A 20,380-nucleotide genomic window follows, 5' to 3' on the forward strand; every position below is an offset into this window, starting at 1 on the left:
TGACATGCATAAGTATGCCAAAAAAAATTAAAATGGTCCACTGCAAAAATAAATAAGTAAAAACATGAAAATGAAAGCCGAAACAAAAGCTGACTTGAAGTGGACTCCTTTTTAGGCAGATGTAGAAATGCACAAGCAAGTGTCACTCAAAGTGAAGAGAGTCAATGGCAGAGAACTGAAAGTGTGTGCGCGCGCGCGCGCACACACACACACACACACACACACACACACACACACACACACACACACACACACACACACACACACACACACACACACACACACACACACACACACACACACACACACACACACACACACACACACACACACACACACACACACACACACACACACACACACTTACTTTTTATTAGGATTTGTTTGGGGAAAAATATAGGGTGAAAATGAAAAATTCGTTTATAAGAACCTTTTCTAAATAAAGCTTCGAATACTCCACTGAACAAATGAAATTGTTCACAATGACTCCATCACATATCAGTATATTTACCATGGACCATATGTGGGAGAGACAGAAGAGAATGAGCAAGACATACAATATTTGTGGACAGGGACATGCATAGTATATTGTTTTGACATATGCGCAAAGTCCTCAACTGAGGCCAAGGAATTGCAAGCACTGTGATATACAACAAAAGTTTAACAAAATATAGACTAAATACATGCACTGTGATGCCAATGCAAATGTATTTCATCATACATAAGTGACAGTAGGAAAACAAATTCACTAGCAAATCCCATTGGTTTACATTGAACCACACAATGCCTAAGAAAAAAATAAAACAGGCATACAGAAAAATATGAAGGAAACAAAACAATGAGAAACACCGCATCCTTCAAAGATAATCCTTAACAGTAAACATAAATATATTTACTTCGCAGCACTCTAATACTTCACATAACACAGGACGATGCAAAAGAAAAGAATATGTAATCACAAATTCATCGCAAGTTCAAATTCCACTGACCCTTTTAAATATCATTACATTTTAAACTAGCTTTCTTTAAGTTTTCTTGTAAATGGCCTGTTTGAATGATACACAAGGACAAACGGAATGTAGATAACTATATTTATTGGATTCGATTATTCATGATATCATGGAGGCGTAGTGGTGACATCATAAACCATAAGTTGAAGGACGGGTGGTTTCATGAAATAGGGCATGTGGTTCTCTAAAGATTTATATTTCTTCATTGGGGTCCGTGGACAAGCCACCACATCATCTTGTCCAAATCCTAAAGCTGCTCCTGTACAAATACTAAACTACAGTGTACTTTGGGTCATCAGACTACACTGTATTTCCTTGGCAACCATGTTTCCAGTCCAGGTATTTAATTTTACTTCCTAATCATCCTGGTTAATAGTGCTCTAGGTCACTTCAAATGATTACTGGACACATGTCCTGGTCACAGTGGGTCGGAAACAAAAAAGATCAGGCTGCTTTTAGTCCATGCTTCCACCACTGCAAGCTCCTCACATGGGAAGGAAATCCCTCTCTTGCCCTACCAAATATTGGCGTCTTTACTTGATAAATACAATGAAGATTCATATTCAAATATACATTTATTAAAAAAAAATACAAATAACTTACTACATTAATTACAGCTTACATTTAAGGGCATATGATACATTTTTTGTGATTCGAGACCAGATGCAAAAAAAAAAAAAGAAAAAAAAAAAGAAAGAAGGAGCGTCTTACTAGCACGCGGAACTGCTTGAGTATAGTCACCAAAGATTACAAAACATGTTTCACTGCAATGGATGGCGAAAATACTGGAGGTTCATGTATGGTTACCTAGTGCATGCTGTTACTGCTTGTGTTCCAGCACTAGTTCACTCTGCATGCGCGGATCATTAGGAGTTGAAGTAGGATAAACATAGGTGACATAATCAGTCCATACCAGAGATCTCGTGACTGTTCCACCAATTTCTGACACAGCAGCATCTCAAAAACAAACTTCAGGCTGAGTATAGTGAGAATCCAGAAAAGGCGGAGTACGGCCAATCTCTTATCGCCATCTTGGAACAGCCGCACAGACACAATGGTGGTAAAATAAGTACTTAGGCCGTCGGCTGCGAAAAACGGGATGAAGACATTCCACCAGCTAATGCCGGTAACAAATCCATCCACTTTCAACATCAGAAGGACAGAGAAGATCAGAACGGCCAAAACGTGGAGAAAGATCTCAAAATGGGCAAAGCCAAGCCACTGCACAAGCTCTCGCAGGGAAAACAGCATTTTCTCACAAGGTCCTGAATCAGGTCCTGAATCCAACCAATACAGAATCCAAGGTTCCCGACTCAACACATGCCAAATGCCACGTGGTCATCTACAGGCTGAAAGGTAATGGCCTGAAATGGACAAGAAAATTGTTTAATGGACTGTGGAAGTGACAAAAGTAGTTTTGCATGCAAGTCATACAGTAATAGCAACAATTAGAAAAACGCATATTATTTATGGCAAAAGCTTAGGTGCTCATTTTCGAAAATAGAAGAAATTTGTGAATAAGGGGCAGACAAACTGATGTAACAAGAGAATACAGGGAAAAAAACTATACTCATGGCCTACTTTTAAGTCACTTCTGCAATACACCAAAACGCTGCAGCCTCAAGATGTATACACCTTACCTTACGCAGAGCACCCCTGCTACCCCATACCATCTGCATAAAAGTAAATCCCTGTAGTTGATGCCATCACCTGGTGTGAACAACACTTTTCCAGGTTCCCACCTTCCTGTATGATTTACCAGTCATGGAACAGGTCGAAACACTTTTTTAAAGAAAAAAATAAAACGAAAAAAAAAAAAGAAAAACTTTAAGGGCATTATTTAGAATTTGGAGGATGATAATACTCGGTTGAAACAAAGTGAATATCCCTTCCGTTGTATTGCAGGTGACATAGGCTATAATACACTTGAAATTCTGTGGATGGGACATTAGTTACGTTTGTGACAATGTATTCTATAAACTCTAAATGAGGTCCTAAGTTTTAAGAACCACAGACAGATTCTCAAGTCATTCCCACCATACCATAACCAAAAACGTATCCATGTTCAGAGACAAAAAGGTAACAATTCCTCATGGAATGCACAGAGCTGATATAGTTGCATCTCAAACTACCTTCTTGACCTCTTTCCCTCCCTCTTTACCCGTGGGAATCTACGCAGTTTCTGTACTAAAACTGTACGAATTAGATTTTTTTCACTAATGCTAACTCCTTATGGTACACTATTCCTGATTTTATCACTGCCCACAATTTCAATCTTCATAGCTTTCTATGTCTTAGACTTTGTTCAGCTTCCTTAGGTGTTTGTACCATTGAATCTGCCTCTTCTCTACTTCCCTGTATGCCCAGATAGATTGGGAAAGGTATGGAACCCAACATCCCTCATCACCCCAAGGGCAAGTTTAAAGCTTTGACTGATATTTTAGATTCTAAGGAACTTACGTGTTTGTCCTGTCAGTTTGGGTGTAATATTTTAGATCGTGGAAGCAGGTCACCGAATCCAGGCTTAAGGAGGCCTTGATGGCCAACCGCCCAGAGCTAACCAGTGATACAGACTCAGACTTCCAATCATATCAGAAGTGGCTAACTACTGCTATAAATGTGACGACTCCTTTAAAGTGGAAAAAAGTTTCACAGAAAAGGGAGAACTGCTGATGGTTTAACCAAGTGCTCAGTGACTCCAAAAGAAAATCTCCTCAACTAGAGAGGGAATGGCAAAATTAGAGACATCCAACAGATAAAATTAGATATCTACAGGCAATCTGATTATATCATAAAGAGATTACAATAGCCAAATCTACTTACTACGCAGAACAAATAGATGCAGCCAAACACTCCTCCAAGGAATAGTTTTCAATTGTTAAATTTATGACACATTCTGCTTCCCTTACTCAGCAATTATCCCTTCTCAATCAGTCTGCTATTCCATTGCGGGCTATTTTGAAGATTACATTTAGTAGATTTAAACTTGGTTTAATAATGTTAGCAATTCAATCTCTAATCTTAAATGTTATGAGAGTCCTAGAAATTTCACCAAATTCGTCCCCATTTCATCACTGAAAAAGCAGGCTCTGTTGCTAAATTGCAAATGCAGCTCCACCGCTGATCCATGTCCTCCCTCCACTATCAAACTGGAATCTCGGTCAATTTTGCCAATACTTTCCACCATTCTTAACTCCTCTATTGAGTCAGCTTGTGCACCTAATTATTAAAAGCTAGCATATGTTACTCCAATCTTGGGAAAAAAAAATCAACGCTGACCCATCAATTTGCTTGAATTACAGGCCCATCTCTTTGGTAGCTCCTATTTAAATGCAAGAGATGCATAGCAATATATTAATTTCTTGCTATTTAATGGAAATAAGCTTCTGGAGCCTCAAAATTTGACTTTTGTGGCACAGAATCAATTTTTCTGCCAATGTCGGAACATCTTGAACTTTCCTCTGACAGAGGCGATACTTCAGCTCTCATTTGTCTGCTACCTTCAACACCATCTCTTGTTCTATTCTCATCTTGCGTCATTGAGAGATGGCGGTTGACGGCCACACTTTATCTTGGCTACAAAATGACTTAGCTAATCGTGCACAGGTGGTGGCACTCCCTCCTTTTTCATCTGATACTTGTGCACTGGAAAGTGGTGTACCACAGTGATCTGCTCTGTGTCCCACCCTTTTTAATATTTATATGGCTCCTTTTGAGGCACTAATCCACAGTTTTGGTTTGGAAGTGATGTCCTATGCAGATGACGCCCCACTAATTGGGTCTTTGTCGGGTGACTCAGCCTTGGGTCAGGACAATTTCAGGCAATGCTTTCTTTCCGTAGCAAAGTGGCTGCAAAAAAATCAACTAAAGCTTAACACAGATAAAACTGAATTGCTGATTGCAGGAAAAAATATCAGGAATGATACCCGGTGGCTTCAGGAATTTGGTTAGCCTCCTTCCCCAGTTGAGGTTGTCAAATTAGACAGTCAACTTTCTTTCAAACAACAGATCTAATCAGTCTCATCCACCTGCTTCGGACTACACAAAAACCTGCATAAAGTGTTAGGCTATCTTCCTCTTAAGGCTAGAAGGACGATTATCTATGCACTAATCACTTCTCGGCTGGATTACTCAAATGCTTTATACTTAGGCTTTACTTTTTTTTTTTTTGTGAAAAAACAACCTTTATTGAGATATAGTAAATAGACATAGCAGACTGCCGTAGGCTCCTTATACAATGGGTTGCTCCAGTGAGCACGTCCGTTACGGTCCTGCATCTCTCACACAGCCATTTAGCCGACATCCCGGAGGACCGGCGGCATTGCAGTTCTACATATAGCAGTCCGGGCTGAATCACTTCCAACTCGTGCAATACGTATTCACCCCCAACCTGCACTGTGGTGTAATCGTCCCACTTGTCCAGCCCGCCAACAGTCCGCTCAATCCCCTAAAATTTCGTAAACCATATCTCAACACCCAACCCCCCACCCCGTTCGCCACCATGCCTCTGCCTCCTCCTGTTTTGTGTCTGCTTGTGCACGCTGTCTCAAACCAAGGTGCCGAACTCCGACCAGACACCACACCCCAAGCCTCCAGATCAGACCTACCCTGCGGTTCTAGTTTCCGCCTCGCAAGCACACTGCTAAGAAGCACACGCCGTATACAGGGGACACCCCGACCCTCCCTCTTCAAACCGGCCGCTCTCCCAAACGTTTCACTAACAACATAGCCCATCTCACCACTATTGGGTCCTAATCCGGTGTCACACCCTCCGCCGCCCCACTGCACACCCCAGGGGCTTCATGTTGTGCCTCCCCCTGACCAACCTCCTCAGAGTCTCCAGCTGTCATGTAAGTTCTATAGAGCGCCCAGAAGTTCTTGGGGCGACTCCTAGGGGGTAACAGTTCGCTATACGTTTCCGCCTGCGTGCTACAGTACAGCATATCCCTGACCCACCGTTTCTTAGTGGGAAGAGGCCCTCTCATCCAGCAGGCCGCCACAACGCGTCTCGCGATCAGCAACGCCACGTCCGTCAGGCACCTCAGCGCCCGCGGAAGTGGCCTGGAGTAGCCCAACAACGCCAGGGCCGGATCAGGGGGGATCTCTTTTTCCAAGATCTGGCTCAACTCACGGAACACCGCCGTCCAAAACCGGGCCACCCCTGGGCAGAGCCAGGCCATGTGTAGAAAGTCAGCCACGAGGGTATGGCAACGCTCGCACTCCGCCGTAGGGCGCAACCCGTACCTATGTAGTCTTTCAGGGGTGTAGTAGACCCGCTGCAAGAACTTAAAGTGTATCAATCGGTGTCGACCATTCAAAGAGACCTTTTTAGTACTGGAGCAGCAGTACCTCCACATCTCATCTGAAATGTCCATTTCAAGATCCGTCTGCCAGGCTCGCCGCGCTGCAGAGCACTGGTTCTCCCTGTGTTGATCCCCAAGCTTTTTGAGTATCGAGACCATTTTGGATGGCGCCGTAGTTTTAATGACATAGGAAAGCTCTGGGATCTCGGGAGGCTCCGCCCCAGACGACCCCAAAAGAGACAGCAGCGCGCCTCGAACCCTGTGGAATTGAAAGCGCTGGAGCAACGTACTTGCCGGCTGCGTCGACACGACGCTCTCCAGCGTCTTGGCCACTCCGTCATGTAACAGGTCCGCCATCCTAACTATTCCCAAAGCACCCAACGCTCGTGTCACCCCCGCTTCCCGCAGAGGAGGGAGCCAAACCGCCCACTCCACCCGCATCAGCGGGGAGTATAAGAGGTCACGGTCTTGCCGTCTCATAATCGCGTGCCACGCATGGTTGGTAGTTCCGAGCGAGTCCAACAGCCCCACCCTCCGATCCGCGGGCAGAAAGATCGTCGCCGGAAGTGGAACCGGATCCGCAAACAAGCGCTCCAGCAGCACATGCGGGACGTCTGGTTCGGCGTGTATCCACGCATGCAAATAGTACGCCTGCGCCACTCTGTAGTAGCTCTCCAGATCCGGAGCTCCAAGTCCCCCCATCTCGTATGGCAACGTCAGCACTTTCCACTGGACTCTAGGTTGTCTACCACCCAGAACCACTGTCCAAGTATGTGGACAAGTTTCTATGTCCTCTCACCACCCAATATAAATCTTATATCAAAGACACAGGGGATATCATCAAAAAATTGGAGAACGTACCCTATGACCCCAATAATGAAATTTTGGTCACCTTAGACATCGAAGCGCTATACACAAATATACCGCAACAAGAGGCAATAGAAGCGGTGAAAACACTCCTAGAAAGATCTCCAGGAGAAAGACCTAACGAGTTTATAATTGAATGCTTGGAAATAGTGCTTAAAAACAATTACTTTGAGTTCAGAGGGGACCTATATCAACAAACTAAAGGTACCAGCATGGGGGCATCATGTGCCCCAAGTGTGGCCAATATATACATGGGGGAGTACGAACTTAAACATATCTTCAATGAAATTGCCCCTTTCTACGAGAATGTCAGTCAATGGCACAGATTCATCGATGATATTTTCTTTATTTGGCGTGGAGATAAAGAGACTCTAGACATGTTCATCAACTGGCTGAATGCCAGTGATAAAAATCTGAAATTCACTAGTAACATCAGCACCACATCAGTTGAGTTTCTAGACATTACAATACAGGAAGAGGAAGGCAGGATCTCAGTCGGTTTCTTTAGAAAACCTACCTCCAAAAATACCATACTATCACACACCAGTTATCATCCTAACTGTCAAAAGGATTCTATCCCGTTTGGAGAGTTTCTACGCATTAGGCGTAACTGTTCAAACATTAAGGACTTTGACAAACATGGAGAAGACCTCAAACAAAGACTGCTCGCACGAGGCTACCCCAAACGGTTGATTAGAACAGCATATAAAAGGGCACGTTATTACAATCGGGATGCCCTATTGGCAGGGAATCCTCGCCCAAAGAATGACAAGTTGGTATGCGTCGTGAATCATTCGACCTTAAACTTCAAAATAAAAAAGGTCTTAAACAAAAATTGGCATATTTTAAATACCGGGGAAGGATCTGAGACTATTCAAAAACCCATCCTTGCATTCCGTAGGAATCGGAACCTGAGGGACAGCCTTGGTGCATACTAGGCCCAGACGACAACAGTCAAATTCACAAACTACCTTGATAGGACCACAGATCTTGGGTAACCACAAATGTGGCACGTGTGTGGCATGTGACAGTGCTATCGTAACTGAATTCTGGCAATATCAAGGTAAGAGAGGCAAATTACGTGACTTCACTAATTGCAAAAGCCAGAATTTGGTATATCTTATACTATGTCCCTGTGCCTTAGGCTATGTAGGCGAGACGGGCCGAGAGTTCAGAATACGATATAGTGAGCATAGATCTGCCATCAGAACTAAAAAACTACTAAGCCCAATGGTACAGCATTGCATTGACTTCCAACATAGTGAAAAAGAACTAAGATGGTTAATATTAGAAAAAGTCAAACATATTGCAGGAAAAGACATACAAGATGTCAGAAAAACACGAGAGACCTACTGGATCTACACCTTAGATACAGTTAAAACGGGTCTCAACGAAGAAATATTGTGGCACACAAGATAAGGTCTGTACAGACAATTCCCATCTTCTGTATATGTCTATGAGAGTGTATAAAACTACTATGGATAGTATAGATTACAATCCATGTTACACTATACGAAATTTGACCATACTACACATAGTGCTTATACGAATTCGGGGCAAAAGAAATAATATGCAGAAAACCCCCTTCAGAATACTATACTAAACTGCACATTGGTAAAACTCTGTGGAGTTTTTAGATCTTAGACAACAAGGATTTTTCTGACTATTGTTCTCCCTCTTTAGGAAAGCATGGCATTTTGCATCAGGAGCCAGACTGTCCGAACACCCCTACATAGGATTGACACACATTTATAATACATTGGGCGGAATGATCAGATCGCATATGTTGGGAAGATGCCGTTCACGTCTAGCGTAATAACTACCATGCCTAAATACGCCTGATAATGGCCCAGCAGGCCAACAGGCTGAATAGTAACGATAGGCCCCGCATTAAAAAGGTGGCAGATTACAATGCACAAAAGATGCGCAAAGAAACCTTGTGACATCCATCAAACAGTAAAATGGCCAAACGATACATACCTCACTATCAGTGCCTCGGGGAATCGGGGATATAAGCTATTATTGGCAGTTACAAAACTAGACACCTACCGAGTCATACCGAGTATACATTAGTTGCTAGATATTCGTGCGTATATATGATACATAGTACACGATAAATTTCCGGGGAAATCGTAGTACAAAAATACAAAAAAACAAAAAAACAATCCCAATTGCATAACGGGTCCAATAAATGATTCGCGTCATGTAGGTAATCTCAGTGATTACCTTTTCAAGATGAAACCCATAGTAACGAAGGGATTATGAGTGAGAAACACAATGGCACTAAAGAGAACACGTGATTTCACACCACAGCGGTGTATGACCCGATCCATAATGGCGGCGAAGTTTTCTGATAATACATGACCATCAATGGAATGCATTAGTTGCTACAAATTGGTGCGCATAAATGAAACAAGCTATACGATAAATCCCCGGTGTAATCGTAATAAAAAGACAATCCCAAGTACATAACGGGTCCAATAAATGATTTGTCTCATGTAGGTAATCTTAGTGATTACCTTTCCAAGATGGAACCCACGGTAACAAAGGTATTCTGAGCGATACATACAATGGCACGCAGGAGAACACGTGATCACAGATCGCAGCTGCCCGCAATCAGAAAGCCAGCACTGTTTAAAAAGGGAAGGATTTTACGGCCACTACATTGGAGGCCGGAGTCTGTTTATCAAGCCGCCGAAGGAGAATACGAAACCGCCGAGAGGTAAGGTACTGCGTCATGAAACTCCAGCAACCTTGGCAGTCTGTGAGATTTAAGTTTACCCTTTTAGACTCAGTACCTTAGGAAACTAGGAACCCCTACCGCATATAAAGATTTTTAGTGGGGGGAAATAATAGCGATGAGAGCGCACAGGATTTACAATTCTGTATGGTTAGCTTATATTAAAAAAAGATGGTCATAGAGACCAGTGAGACACGGTAATGAGACCTTTATGGTAATACTGGGGAAAACAATCAATATGAAGTCGCCCTAACACGCGTCCTAGTTCCTCAGAGTGCATATACTAAAAAAATCCTTTTCATTTACCAGAGCCCAAAACAAGATTGGTCCCAGCCATCCCCTTACAGGATAATGCAACTATCCAAAGAACAAAGAAACGGAAAGAAGTAATACCTTGCTGTTTACAATAAAGACTAAGTAGGTAATTATACGAAAATCAAATTACGCTGTATGTGTAATAATAAGATCGAAAATTGCCAATTACCTTTTTCTAAATTTTAACCAGACTATACAGCACCGAGAATAGTTCTTAAGGGCTGGTGAGTCATCAATATTGAAAGAAAGGCTTGAAAATATGGAAGGGAAAAAAGAGAACATATAAACTCATGAAGATATGCGAAACTGACTCCTAGGATCGCAACCCGGACCGACAAAGGTACACGTAATATAGATATAAAACTCACAAGCGGAATAGGGAGCGTTCTTATAGAGAAAGCAGAAGGTGTAATAACAATATGAAATCTTCTTGCAGCATTGACCATAATTGGGAAAGAAGAAGAACGACATCAGTAATACTAACCGAGAGGAAGACTTTCACTACGTGTATATCAGTACACAACAGGTAGTTTAGAGTTCCCCTTTTTATGCCCACGATTGAGAAATAACATAATGGAGTAATCTCAGTGAGATTTGATAAACGAAAAATAGAGAATACCAGTCAATAGGACACAGGACCGTAGAGAGAAAAAACGCTCTTTGATAAAATGGAGTTTATCTGTAGTACATATTGCTCTTATCTATCTTTGCTCCTCTCCGATCTACCACTATACACTTTCTTGAAATTTGCAGAGAGCTATGTAAGTAAAGGCACGTTTGTAAACTTGACAGAAGTGCTAATTCTTGGTTTTTAATTGTATATATTGGAGAATAAATGTAGTATTCTCCTGTGGGACACATAAACAATGTATGAAATTATGTTTTGATACTATCCAATTGTTTTACAGAATAACAATCCCCTCATCTTTGCCCGCGATAAACGCGCAAACAAAAGGTCCTGAAGAAGGTGGCAAGAAAAGAAATTAGATCCACCGAAACGTGCGTCGACCAGACAGAGTGTCACACCCCAGTTTCTTTGCATCATAATTAAAGGGTCGAGCACCTGGCCCAGTCCTGGCTAGTCCAGCAACATCGTTGGTGCATATCTGGGGTGTAGTGTGAATGTGTCGTATGATAGTGAAATGCATGTGGTATGAACAGAGGAGTGATTGCTGTGGGGATTTCTCTCAAATCATAGGAGAGAGGTTTTAGCCTATAACTCTAAACATTGTGTTGATAAAATTGAATGAGCACAGAACAATTCAAAATATCACTGTATATATTGTGTTTGGGAATAAGAAAACAATCCGATGTTTATTTGAGAAAAAATGTATATAAACAAGTAAAAATGTATATAAATAAGCAAAATATCTTAAAAACAATATAAAAAAATAAACTCACTAGTTGAAATGTAAATATACAATTGGTTGTCTCTTCCTTATGTGGTACCCACAAGAAATTAATTGCTAAGCAAAAGAAATATAGGTCTAGAGGGATATTTTTCAGTTTTGTCTACCACCCCAGGCCAGTCGGATCAGGGTCTGAGTCAGCTGTGCAAAGAAAGACCTGGGTAGCACTATAGGGATGTTGGTGAAGAGGAACAGAAATCGCGGTAGGATGATCATTTTCATGATGGCTATCCTGCCCATCAGCGACAGAGGTAGCCTGTTCCACTCTTCTACCTCGTCCACGAGTTTGGAATAAGCCACCCCATAGTTTTCCCTCAGCAAGACCTCCGGGTCCCTGTGCAGCCGGATTCCCAGGTAGCGGATTGAGTCCGTTGTCCACTGCAAAGGGTATTCCATAGGGAACGGCAGTGTAGCCGGGGTCAGCGGAAATGCCAGCGATTTGTTCCAGTTGACCCTGAGGCCCGACAGCGCCCCAAACCGGACCACCTCCCGCAAGATAGAAGCAAGATTCTCCTCCGGGTCTCTGATGTACAGCAGCGTGTCGTCCGCGTAGGTGGAAATGCCAATCTTATAAGAGGGAAAGTTGATTCCCTCGAATCTGTGGTATTCTCTTATTGCGCACGCTAGAGGTTCCGCCACCAGCGCGTAGAGAAGTGGGGAGAGAGGACAACCCTGTCTGGTCCCTCTAGTGATTGCAAACGGCTCCGTGACACGATCTCCGAGGCGCAGCCGGGCAGTGGGTCTAAAGTACAAAGCCCCAATCATCTGCAAAAAAGGCTCTCCCAGCCCAAGCTTCCTCAGCACCAGCACCATAAACGGCCATTCCACTGAGTCAAACGCTTTCTCCATATCCAGGAAGAGCGCTATGGCCTTACTCTCTGGGCGCACATGTTGCATGACTCCAAGGACCGTGCGGATATTGTACGTGAGATTCCTGGATGCAACAAAGCCTGCCTGCTCTGGCGCCACGAGCTCCGGCACCAGAAGCGCCAAACGCGTGGCCAGCACTTTGGCATATATCTTGGCATCGACATTGATCAGCGAGAGTGGCCTATAGGAGCCGCACTGGTCGGGAGGCTTCCCGGGTTTTAAGATTGTAACAAGCAGGGCCTCTCGCATCGTGTCAGGCATACTGCCTTCAAGACATATGTCGTCGAAAAGGGCCATAAGGTGCGGGAGGAGCTGGTCCTGGAAGGCCTTATAAAAGGCCACCGTCAGCCCGTCCGCTCCTGGGGCAGTGCCCGCCCGCATACTTCCCAAAGCCTCCAAGATCTCGTCTTTTTGTATGGGCAGCGCCAAGAATTCCCGCCGCGAGTTGGACAAAAACGGCATTTTAAGGTAACTGAGATAGTCGTCTATCTCCTCTTCCATGTGAGAGGACTGAGATTTATACAGTCCAGCATAATAGGCCCTGAATTCTTCTATGATCCCCGTCTCATCGGTAATCACATCGCCCGAAGCAGTGACGAGCTCGTCAATGACCAGGGGCCGCCTAGAGTTACGCAGTATCCCCGCTAGTAAGGATCCCGGGCGCTCACCCTCCCCGTAGGTGCGGGCTGTGGCATACTTCCCCATATGTTGCACCTCTCGGTCCGCTTCACTGTTGAACTCAGTGACCAGGTGCTGCAGCCTCGTGACCACCTCAGGGTCCGCCGAAGCCCCCTGAGTCTCCTCCAGTTGAGCTATCTGCGTCTCCAGGACTCCAAGCCGCCGCCGGATGGATTTAAGCACTCCCGAATGCTTAGTCATTGCTACACCACGAATATAAGCCTTGAACGAGTCCCACACCGTTTGGAAACTCTGGACCGAGCCTGCGTTTATCTCGAAGAACGAGTCTATTTCGTCCGCCAGTTCCCCCCGGAACACATCGTCCAACAGTGAATACGGCGGTAGCCGCCACGTGAACGGCGGTACTCGCCGGTGCGGGGTTGTCAGGGTTAGCAGGAGAGGGGAGTGGTCCGACAAGGTGCGCGGCAAAACCTCGCAGCCCTTAACGCACGCAAGCAGTGACCGGGACACCAACCAATAGTCTATTCTGGTATGCACGTCGTGGAATGCCGAGTAATGCGCGTAGCCCCCTTTACCCGGGTGGCAATGCCGCCAGACGTCTAGCACGTCGAGCCTGATCAACTCCGCCTGCATATGTAGGGCGGCGGTCGCCGGGCGGCGGGCTGGCCCCGAGGAGCGGTCTAACTCCGGGTTGAATGTGAAGTTAAAGTCACCACCCCATACCGTGCCAGTGGGCACATGCAGCCTACATTGTGCCGCCAGTGCATCAAAGATCTCAGGGGAGTCATAATTAGGGCCGTACACATTGACCACTATCAAGTCGTGGCCCTTACCCACGCACCTCGCTATTAAGTAGCGCCCGCCCGGGTCGGAGGTCAGCGACGTCAGCCGCAGTTTCGATCGTGGGTTTACCCAAGTAACCACCCCTCTGGAGTGTGACGTAAAGCCTGCCGCCGCGCTGGTGCCCACTAGTCCCTTCGCCGCTAACAGTTTACTTGTAAGAGGGAGGTGAGTCTCCTGAAGCAGCGCCAGGTCAATGTGATGCCGGTGGAGATAATTTAAGACTTTCCTGAGTTTGCGATAATCGTTCAGCCCCCGGACATTCCACGTCAGCGCTCTAAGAGCCTCCCCACCAGTGTCACCCATCCGTTCACCCGTTCCAGTCATCCCGGCAGAATATACAACAACCGCCTCTGCACATAGGCCAGATGGGAGTCCCCGCCCACCACTCAGGTCCAGACAGTCTGAAACAGCCATACACCTGTAAGTCAAATAGCTTGCCACTCAAGAGACAGTGCGGATCACAGATGCCTATGGCGAAACGTCCCTCTAACTTCCCAACCCACCACCCACAGCCGACCGCCCCCAACCTGGCCAGACAGATCCCCCGTCCCCCCCCCCCCTCCCTACCCCACAACAAACATACAACACCATCCCGGAACCAGCCCCCGGAGGGGCCATGAGAGCTATCAGCACTGGGGCAGAGACCTCCGATGAGCAGCTACTCTAAACTCTCAAGAGTCCACCATATGGCCGTGCTCCCGCCGCTAAACCCCCAGTCTCAGTGCAGCTCGAGCTAATATCGCCTCCCCTCCATTAGGTACGGGGGGTACCCCTACATTCCCATCAGTGGTGAGCCCCCCCGCTTATCTTAACTTGCACGGCACCCTCCAAACGCCCCCAGTAAGACATCCCGGCCATAGCCCATTTATCTCGCTAATCGGCCCGTGCGGTGAGCTCCAGGCGCCACACAAACCAAAGTCTCGCAGTTATTAGAGCCGCAGGGCTATCCCGCCCTTGACCAACCCGTGAAAGAGGACCAGCCCCCGCCTCCCCACCAACTCTAGGGCTTCGACACCCGGGCATCCCCCAACACAACAGATTGTTCTCACCCAGCCGCAGCCTCAGAGTCCTCCATGGCGGTCGTCGTCTCCTGCACGACAATAATGTTCCAGCCGCTGCAGTACCGCCAGGGAAGCGGCAGCCTCCACGACAGGGCAACGTCCCCCCCGCCAGGAGACAGAGCGTGTCAAGCGGCCACTGCCAGTGATCTAGTCCTGCTCCCCCAGGTCGGAGACCTCCGCTCGGGCAGCCGCGCCGTCCTGCGGCCCACGCCGCTGCTCCCTCGACCACTCTTTCAGGGATCGCTGCAGCTCCCTCGGGTCCGTGAAGAAGTGCGATTGCCCCTGCCTGTTGATTCGGAGCCGCGCCGGGTATAACATTGCATAGTCCAGGCCCAAGTCGCGGAGTTGTTTTTTGTAGGGTGCAAACTGCCTGCGCTCCTCCTGAACCTTCGCCGTGAAGTCGGGATAGATGGAGATTTCCATCCCTTCATATTGCAGCTTCCCCTTTTCCCTCGCCACGCGCAGGGCCGTGTCTCTGTCTCTATAATTCAGTAGTTTTGCTATTATAGGTCTTGCAGGCGCCCCAGGCTTGGGGCGAGGGCCCATCGAACGATGGGCTCTCTCAACAACAAACATTGGGGAGAACACGTCCTCTCCAAGCAGTGCCCGAAGCAGTTTTTCCACGAAGAGTTCCATTCGACCGGTGTGCGTCGATTCCGCCACACCAGTGATGCGGACATTCGATCTCCTCGAACGGGCCTCCAAATCTTCGGACTTGTCCTGTATGACCTGCAGAAGCTTACTGAAGTGCCTGCGGTCCGCGTCCCATGCTGACTGCGTCTCCTCTACCTGTGTTATCCTCTGCTCGGACGCGTCCAGCCTCTCAGCATTCTTATCCACTCGTTCCGACATGCGGTCCATGCGGTATGTGAGCGCATCAAGCTTAGTGTCTATCGCGGCCAGACTGCCCTGCAGCCCCTTTTCCATTGCCGCCAGCGTTGCTTTGATGTCGGCGCACATGGAGCTCTCCGCAGCTGCCCCTTCCGGAGGCCGCGCCGGCGGAGCTTCGACAGGCCCCTTCGGCTTGCGGGGGTCGAAAGACAGTTTGGGCTGTGACTTATCGCTTTTGCCCATGGCTGCGCCGGGGGTCAGCAGCCGGCTCGTGGCCGCCTCTCCGGGGCAGAGTCCCGATCCTAGGGGGGCCGCGTTGCAGGCCACCTCCACCACCTCTCGATGTCCGGGGCGCCGACCACCCCGTGTCACAGCCCCGCTCTCCGGCTCCTCCCCGGCCACAGCCGCCGGCCCGGTCGCGGAGTCGAGGGGCAGCGCGCGCCGTTTCCAGTGTCCGGTCGCCGCTTTAGGGCCGAATGTAAGTGGGGCGCTCCCCGCCCGTGTCCGTTATTCCACGCTCCTCCACATATGTCGTTGCTATCCAGGACAGGGGGGGTACCCCCGGGGTCGCAGCCGGAGAACGCTAGCAACGACGGTCGCACCTCAAAGAACCGCGGCAGCTGGCCGCCCCCTTCCGCGCGACAGCCCCAGCGGCCCCTCCAGCACACTCGGCCAAGTCACAGCGCCAGTTACGCAGTCTAGTACTCCAGGCCGCCGCCGTCGCTCACCGGACCATCCACGGCACAGGCGTCGGACTTCCGCCAAACAGAGGGTATCAAGGGAGGGCGCCACCTCACCAGTACGCCGTCCAAATCAAAGATGCCTCGGGGGGTGCCTCCGGGCCCGCACTCCAGGGGTGCCTGAGGTCCAACGCGGCGTGGGCAGCCGCTCCCGCCAGAGGGCCCACTCAGCAAGTCAGCCAGGGGAGAAGGGGGGAGGGGGGGTGACACCACAACTGCCCCTCCGTGCCCCATGCAGGTCAGCAACCCTCCGCTCGAGTGTCCGGAGCGCCGGACTCTGCCTCTCCGCCGTTTCCCGGGGCCTCGGCAGTTGGACCAGGACGGTCGGGTCCGACCCCTGCTAGTCAGCCGCACGTCGACTGACGCACGACGGGGAGGATCACAGGACAGCCCGGGGATCGCGGCCCAGACCGCCCCCTCGCTCCACACTCGCCAGTATCAGCGCACCAGGTCTCGATCGCCGCCGCCGGGCCCCCGGGGTGACCCAGCTCAGTTCCGGAGGGGACCCCCACGTCAGCTCTCGGTTCAATGCCGCTGTTCAGGATCCTGTGTTCGGATATTTAGGGGCTTAGAGCGGGAGCTCCGCGTTTACTCGTCCGCCATAGCCGCCGGCTAGCTCCGCCCCTACTTAGGCTTTACTTCCTAGACAGTGTTCAGAGTCTTCTGCAGTAAACAACCTCCACAGGCTTCCTATCCATAAGAGGGTACAATTCAAAATTTCACCTTGCACACTGCCTTCAGATGGGAACACAGGCAATCCCTGACTGGTTTAGACTTACTAAGGCCTTGTCAATGAGGTATAGCTGGAGACCTGTGGCAGTGGGCGAAGGACCCATGTTGACAACCTGGAGGGCTCTCTTCACATGAGGCGACATGCGTTTTGTGTATGATTATCTTTACTTTCTTACAGAGTGTGACTCCGGGGGTATGCCCCCGACTCTCCCAGTGAAGCTCAGTGGTTACTTAAAACAGGTGTGTTTGTTTGGGTCCCACAAAACCCTTCATTTTTATCAATATGTGTGTGTTTCGTTTCTTGCACTATGTTTGCTGTGACATTACCTTTCACTCACCAGAGTCCATCAGTGGCTTATATGTCCACACCTTGCAGCCCGAGTTGGAGTTGCATACCTACACTACTATGCATGTATCTAATTCAGGGTGTTTCAAAGTCGGTGCAGAAGGGCCGGATCCATGCCAGATTTTTTAGATAACTACATTTATCTAAATGGGAATATGTTAAAAATCTGTCATGGATATGGCCCACCAGGACAGAGTTTGGAGAACCCTGATCTAGTTGACTATAGGGGGCATGCTACTTTGAACATATGTGAAGTTTTAAGACCACGGGTTCCGGAATTCGGACCCATAGCCACACACCTTGTGTCCTTTCAAGCACCATCAGATGATGTGATGTCTTGCATGACAAGATACACAGTGAATTGCTTCTATTTGAGGTGCCACAATCGTGCTGTATACTACATTAAGGCGAGTAATTTTACTCCCTGCATGCATTTGACTAGCACTGCATGGTCAGTTACTCACTGAATTTGAATCACGTGGACACTGGGGCTATTAAATGAAGTACGTCCTGATTAAAGTCTGGGACCGAGTAGGCCAGTTGTAGGGGCTGAAGGGCTTAAGTGAGGGTCTTAGGACCGTAATATCCTAGTGTACCTTCCATCTATTTCTTTTTAACTCATACCAACTTTCACTACTAATAAAGGGATACCTTAGTGAGAGTGAGGTATTTTTAATCTGTAGCTCCCCATTAGGATCTAGCTAAGTGCTTCTGGAATGTTGTTAGAGCCCCCCCTGACATTGAGGGGCTTGGGTGGACCCGATGATGAAGCATGCCGCTACTAGAGTGGGTGAGGGTCATTTATAAAGAAAATAATTATTTTCTTTAATGATTCATCTTTGATTTGGTCCCTAAGACAAGGACCAGGGGCTGGCTTTTTGGTATAGGAATACTCTGGTTTTGAGAGTTCACCACAAGGTCGCCACACAGTGCAGTGTAAATTACAGATAAAGCCTTGCCACCTCTTATGAGTGTCCATAGTTCTGCCAACAGTGCAGAGTGGTGGAGTGAGCTAAAGAATGATGATGGATTAAACCCAGATCAGTTGACTGGGGGTGAGTGTTTGATAAACTCCAACGCTCCGTCCATCATCCTCTTTGGTATTGGCTTGTTTGCCCTAAGTTGGCAGGGTATGCCCAGACGTGGGTCCCTTGCTCACTTTGCTACTGGATTCAAGATAGCCTGGCTAATGAGGGTTATGAACCCGAAAATGGTCCCAGGATGCTCGTTTCCGGTCCAGGGAAGACATGGCTTGGCAGTTCGGGATGAACTGTTCCCATGAGGCACAGGGTCAGACTGATTTGCATATGGCCATGTCTGAACTGGGGTGGTGGAGTGAGCTAAAGAATGAGGATGGATTAAACCCAAATCAGTAGACTGGGGGTGAGTGTTTGATTTGCTCTAACGCTCCGTCCATGAATTGTGGGGTACGCAGCCAAGTTTCCTAGGCATCACATTATTGTTCCCAAAATAGTGCCTCCATGCAATACAGCAAACAAATGTTCTTCATAGTTCAAGAAATCTTTAAATTGCTCGGGCAAGTGATGTAGTTGTTACACAAAGTAATAGCATTCAAAGCCAAGGCAGTCAGGGCATCCTTTTTAATAGGGTACTCATCATAATTCTGAGGCTGGACCCAATCAGCATAAAATCAAGGGCTTGAATTATTGCCCTGGCCAGCAAGCGTCTACCCCCAAAAAACAGAAACATTTCAAAAGTATCACCATCTTTATCAGTGCCACTCATCCCATCAAGGTTCAAAGTGAGCAAGGGACCCATGACTGGGCATACCCTGCCAACTTAGGGCAAACAAATCAAACATAAGGAGTTGGCCGGTTAAGCCCAGACGTGGGTCCCTTGCTCACTTTGCCACTGGATTCAAGCTAGCCTGGCTGATGAGGGGTGTTACCCCGAAACCGGTCCCAGGATGCTTGTTTCCGGTCTAGGGAAGACCTGGCTTCACAGTTTGGGCTGGGCTGTTCCCATGAGAAAAAGGGTCAAGACTGATTTGCATTTGGCTGGGTCTGAACTGGGGTGGCGAACTGAGCTAAAGACGGTGATGGATTCAACCCAGATCTGTGACTGGGGCTAAGGGTCTGAAAAGTTTCAGCACTTCGTCCATCATCTCCTTGTTTGCGGAGTTCAGTTGTTACCTTTACCCTTTCCACCACACCCCATTTTTCTTGTTTTCCTGTTATCAGCCCTTACGTCATCTAAGTTCACAAGATGGTGTTCACTGGCATGGCCCTCCCAGATCAATTTGCCCCAGGAGTGGCTGATGGAGGACAAGGCAGCAGTAAACAGACACTGACCCTGTAGGTGCCAGTCTCCTAAGAAAAACTGCCAAGTTCCAGGCAGGCGTTGGCCCAGCAACGCCCACAGCTTGTCTTTGAGCTTTGTTTATTTAGGAGGCACTTAGATCTTTCCTTCTACTGGCATCGGATAGATCACAGCCATTTGTGGGCCTGGTCCAACAATTCATCCTTCTTCTGTTATTAGTGTCTGGTCTCAGCATTGACACTGGTCATTTCTCCCAGCCAGGATTCACATTACTCTGCACCACGAGATGCAGCAGGAAAGCAGGTGACTGTGCTCTTCTGTTCCGCCAACAGCACCCTCATGTTGCCAGTCACTACTCGGAGGTAAGGTCCAGCTTTATAATACTTCCAGTCAC

At 47.6% G+C, this 20,380-nt stretch overlaps 1 protein-coding gene across 2 annotated transcripts in view; it reads right to left on the reverse strand.

The window, feature by feature from the left end:
* Nucleotides 1-1,077: 1,077 nt before the first annotated feature.
* Nucleotides 1,078-20,380, reverse strand: part of TMEM203 (transmembrane protein 203) — a 76,707-nt gene continuing 57,404 nt past the window's right edge. For both annotated transcript variants that reach the window (XM_085610084.1, XM_085610086.1), the window contains exon 3: nt 1,078-2,374. In XM_085610084.1, the coding sequence (XP_085466210.1) occupies nt 1,851-2,261 (411 nt within the window). In that variant the 5' untranslated portion in view covers nt 2,262-2,374 and the 3' untranslated portion in view covers nt 1,078-1,850. The remainder of the gene's footprint in view (nt 2,375-20,380) is intronic.

The sequence above is a fragment of the Triturus cristatus genome, chromosome 1_2, assembly GCF_964204655.1.
Source record: "Triturus cristatus chromosome 1_2, aTriCri1.1, whole genome shotgun sequence".
NCBI classification, from domain to species: Eukaryota; Metazoa; Chordata; class Amphibia; order Caudata; family Salamandridae; genus Triturus; species Triturus cristatus.